This window comes from Spermophilus citellus (genome assembly GCF_964194105.1).
Source record: "Spermophilus citellus genome assembly, chromosome: 2".
In the NCBI taxonomy this organism is placed as follows: Eukaryota; Metazoa; Chordata; class Mammalia; order Rodentia; family Sciuridae; genus Spermophilus; species Spermophilus citellus.
The window spans coordinates 241,927,313-241,932,427 of NC_138183.1; the positions used below are offsets into that span (position 1 = coordinate 241,927,313).

Sequence of the window (5,115 nt, forward strand, 5' to 3'; positions counted from 1 at the left end):
TTTCAGAGACATTCTAAACTATGAACCCCAGAGGTGTGTGAGACATCAAATCACTGGGGAGACTGAGCAGGAATAAGTCACCTGGATCTGCAGTGTGGTCCTATGTTGGTTGTGACTGTGAATATCAGGTAAGTGTGCTTGTCCAGGGTGGGGAAATTAGTATGTTTATGGACTCATAATCAGGCTTAGAGCTAAGATAAAGACACAGAGATCTTCCAGCAGATGATTTGGGCAGAGCCTGGAAACTTTCATTGACCACATGTGTGAGGAACTTGCCTGTGAACATCTGAACCTCTCAGCTTTATACTCTTGATTTTGAGTTAAGGTGTCAAACCCTACTTAAGAGAGACCACGGATCCCATTTGGAAGTGCTCAGCTTATGTCAAAAGGAAAGAAGATGGCTTGGTAGTGAGGTATCTGGTCTCAAAAGAAAGCAGTAGCACCTAATGATTGTTAATTTTTAGCTACATGCTAAATCTCAATTTGATTATCCACAAAATATTTCCATTATATTTGAACATAGAGAAGTGTGCTGTGAGGAATAAGTGAAATATTACATGAGAAGCACCCAGTGTAAAGCTTGATGTGAATAAAGAGTTCAAAATTTTTAGCTACTGTTTTTATAAATGATCAGATTTTCAGGTAAGAGCATATTCAAATGAAAAGACGTTAAGAGTTAGGTGGAATACAGGAGCCTTCAACTTTTTCACCACAAACCCTGTAAGTTTTCATGGATCCACGGTAGGAAATATTTTGTCACAATGAAATTGTTCTTTTGTATTAAATATTTGAATTAAAATAAGCAACCCATATAATCTCATAATAAAGGTAAAACAACATGAGATATGTATTAAAGTATCATATGCTTTATCTCAAATGCAAATGGAGAAAGCATTTTCTAATGGAGTGGAAGGAGTTACATTAGTGAGATGTATGGAATATTGGGTAATGGGCAGTGGAGTGGTGAGAATCAGGTAGGAAAGAGATAAAAGAAATGTGAGGGGAGTGGACTGCAATGCATTGACTTGGGAGATCCTTGAAAGTACTATTAGAGACAGGTAAGGAGAGCTTGAACAAACTCTATTAAGAGAAGTAAGATTAGAAAAAATTCTCAATAACATATTTTTTTCTGTGATGTCCAATAGACATCCTGTAACAGTAGGTAACTAAATCAAAATGGTGGGGAATACGGAAAGGACACATGATAAAGAAATAAATCATTCAGACTCATTTACATAGTAGGAACATTTAAAGTCATTAGACTGGATAAGGTCGCCAGGATTCTGGAAGCATTCTAAAATTCAAAACCTAGCATAACAACACTGAGAAAATGCAGCAAGAAAACGAAAATAAATACAGATAGGTACAAGACCTGGAAATCAAGTAAAGAGAGCATTTTCCAGGAAGAAGAGTATAGCAATTATTGCATATAGTTAAAATCAGAATATATATCAACTTAATTATTGGATTTATCTATGTGAGGTTACTGAGTCTCTAACAGAAGAAAAGTAGCAACAGGCAATGTAGAACAAGCTTATATTTTACTCATAAATGAGTCTATTATGAAAATTAATACTTATTTATACCAATTTTAAGAACTGAATATGGACTAAGCACTTTCCTGGGTTCCAGGTGGAAGACTATAGTATAAGCAGATATCACAGTCACTGGAATTTTTGTTCAACTAACTACAAAATGAAAACATGCTAAAGGATCACAAAGATTATTGCCTCCAAGACTAAAATTATCAGAAATGTCCTCTTACATATTTAGCACATTTATTATTTCTTTTTTTGTTGTTGTCAGCAAAATGATTCAAGTGAAATTCTTTTTTACTCTTCTAATGTGAAACATTCTAAGCCATGCAGAGGGGAAATCACACAGTGACAGAGTTCATCCTGCTGGGCTTCACACGAGACCCCATGATGCAGCTAGTCCTCTTTGTGGTGTTCCTTATCATGTACCTTTTGACTGTGGCAGGAAACACCTCCCTCATAGGGCTGATCTGTAATGACTCCAGGCTCCACACACCCATGTATTTTTTCATTGGAAATCTGTCTTTTCTGGATCTCTGGTTGTCCTGTGTCTACATTCCAAAGATCCTAGTGATCTGCATTTCCGAAGACAACAGCATCTCCTTTGCTGGCTGCCTGGCTCAGTTCCTCTTCTCTGCTGGGCTGGACTATACTGAGTGTTACCTGCTGGCTGCCATGGCTTATGACCGCTATGTGGCCATCTCAAAACCACTGCTTTATTCTCAGGTCATGCCCATGAAACTATGTGTATTTTTAGCAGCAGCCTCATATCTTGGTGGCTTTATTAACTCTTCTGTCCTCACCAAGAAAACTTTTTCCTTTGATTTCTGCAAAGACAACATCATTGATGACTTTTTCTGTGACTTGCTTCCCCTGGTGAAGCTGGCCTGTGGCAGGACAGATGGCTACCAGTCTCTGATGTACTTTCTCCTGAGCTCCAATGTCATCACCCCCATTGCTCTCATCCTGGCCTCCTACTTCTTCATCATTGCCACCATCTTGAGGATCCGCTCCACCCAGGGCCGCCTCAAGGCCTTCTCCACCTGCTCCTCCCACCTGATCTCTGTCACCCTGTACTATGGCTCCATCCTCTACATCTACTCTCGCCCCCAAACTAGTTACTCCTTTGACACGGACAAAATCGTCTCTACCTTTTATACTGTGGTGTTTCCCATGTTGAACCCCTTGATCTACAGCCTGAGGAATAAGGATGTGAAAGAGGCTCTGAATAAACTGCTCAAACGATCATGACTTTCCATCTGAGGAGAGAGCATATTCCATTGTTGATGAGGTTATTTGTGCATCAAGCAGAGGTGCTCTTGTGCTTCCTTGTGATATGATATAATGCTAATTATGGGATTTCTGCCTTGACATATAGTAGGTCAAGAATCTAAGATCATAAATTCACAGTAATACAGAAGATAAATTTGACAAAAATTTTACATATTTGGATTGAATTTCGTGTTGCTCTATTTTATAAACAAAGAACTTAAGCCAAAAAACAATGTTATCTTCCTGCTATATGATGTGGCACAGACCTGACTCCTCTTAGCAGAAGAGCATTTGGTAGGTGCTTACAGAAAGTCAGCTCCACAGTTATTTCACACAAATATGAACAAAAATACTGAAACTTCATGATATTCACTACTGTCCTTTCCTTTAGCAGAGTATTTTAATCATTTTTAGATTTTTTAAGTGAGAAATTTTAGTACAAAAATCCAGAGGCACCTAAGAAACAGTTTAGTGGACATTATTCTCAGCAAGTGAGATTGTTCTCATCTCTATGTCTTTTACAAAAGGTCTTTAAAAAAATATTTCATAGATGATTTCTAAATCCACGGCAGAACTCTCTTGACCCCACTTAAGTTTCTATGAATAAATTTATGAAGACTTTTGCATCAAAATAGTGACAATCTAATCATCAAACAGTTATTATAATAAAAAATAACTACAATAAAGTAAAATGATTTGAGGAATAACAGTCTTGATCACCCAGTACTCTTGGGGAAAATTTTACAGAAAGAATACTGTTAACGATCAAATGAAAGGGTAAACATGATAATGGCACATTATATTTGAGTAAATTTTCAAAGTGAGAGAATATTAATGTAAGTTATGTTTTTAATATAAATATATCTTTTTGTATTTGTTTAAATGAAAAGAAAAATTTTAAGGAGCTATGCATTAGCCCAATAGACCTGGAAAACACAGGAACTCCACCTACAGCAAATGGACTTATGTACACTGCTGGTCACCTGTGTTCACGTTAAATGTGAGGCCCAGGGGGATTATCAGTGCCAATTGCAATTTACAGTAACCAATAGAAACAGGGTCCAACAGTGGAATTCAAGGATACTTCATTTGGAAAGCTATGCCTGCTCAGTCTCTGGTTTTCTAAAAGATATTTTTTTTTCTTTCCAACTAAGGATAATAAATTTTCCCGTAACCTACATTTACCTTAAGAAATACTAGCAGAGCCAATTGGCCTACTTCAGTGGCAAAACATCAGTTATTTTATGTCAGTTGTGTGAATATGGAAAAATCATTCCAGAGGGAAACACTGTCTACTAAAAGTACAGCATATGTGACAACTGTATTGTCAAGACTTACCAGTGTCTTAAACAGTGACACCTAACTGCAGAGATGGTTCCAACCACTGTCCAGGCATTGATTCTCTCCTTTTTGGAGAGGAATGAAGTTTCCTTCATCAAATAAGAATCAGTATATGCACTGTTACTGTAACCTTGACCAATCTGAGTGTGTTTCTAATTTATTTTTCATATGAAAGAGTTATCTTGACTCCAGAGTCATATATAAGTATCCCCAAAACCCTAGAAAAAAGCAGATAAAGTATAGCTAATTATTATCCTTGGAAAATATAAAACCTAATAATGATAAAAATGTAGTTAGATGTGGGTCATTATTCAGAAGATATTTTAGGTTTGATTAAGTGTATACTTAGCAGTAAGTTCTCTCTCTTACTGTGGGGAATTGTTTCATCCACGATTTTTGGCTTTGAATTAGCCACATTAATTTGAAATTACACTATAAACATTGTGTGTGTGTGTGTGTGTGTGTGTGTGTGTGTGTGTGTGTGGTGGCGGGGATAGAACCTTACAAATGAAAGGCCAGAGCTCTACCACTGAGCTCTATCTCCAACTCACAGAATGAACATTGAAGGGGATTTATTTATTCAAGTCACAGATAAAGTTTAAATTCTTAATATACACATGGTTTCCAAGATGTGTCTTTTAGACATAATTAACTAAACTTTCTATTTTTCATTTTTAATTTTTGTTATATATTTATACAACAATTTGAGGCACATTATGATAATTTGATGCATGTGTAATGAAATTTAAGATTTCAAAATAAGAAAATGTTTAAAGGAAAGCTCCTCTATGCAAGAAAAATAAATCTCATTGACTCAAATGTTATTTTAAATAATGAGAAGCACAACGGGGGCATTTGCCTGGGTTCCTCAGAGAAACAATCCACAGGATATCTGTGTGCATACACCTGTGTATGAAAAGGTAAATTATGAAGCTGCAATTCCAACTTTGCCATGTGGCCCAGAAGA

General features: G+C 36.5%; 1 protein-coding gene across 1 annotated transcript; it reads left to right on the forward strand.

Annotated features, from left to right (window-relative positions):
* Positions 1–1,862: 1,862 nt before the first annotated feature.
* On the forward strand, positions 1,863–2,786 carry LOC308639282 (olfactory receptor 9G19-like; the record flags this gene model as incomplete). The annotated part of the gene is made up of 1 exon (XM_081277484.1): positions 1,863–2,786. One exon carries the CDS (start codon positions 1,863–1,865, stop codon positions 2,784–2,786), a length of 924 nt encoding a protein of 307 aa, XP_081133610.1.
* Positions 2,787–5,115: the final 2,329 nt, after the last annotated feature.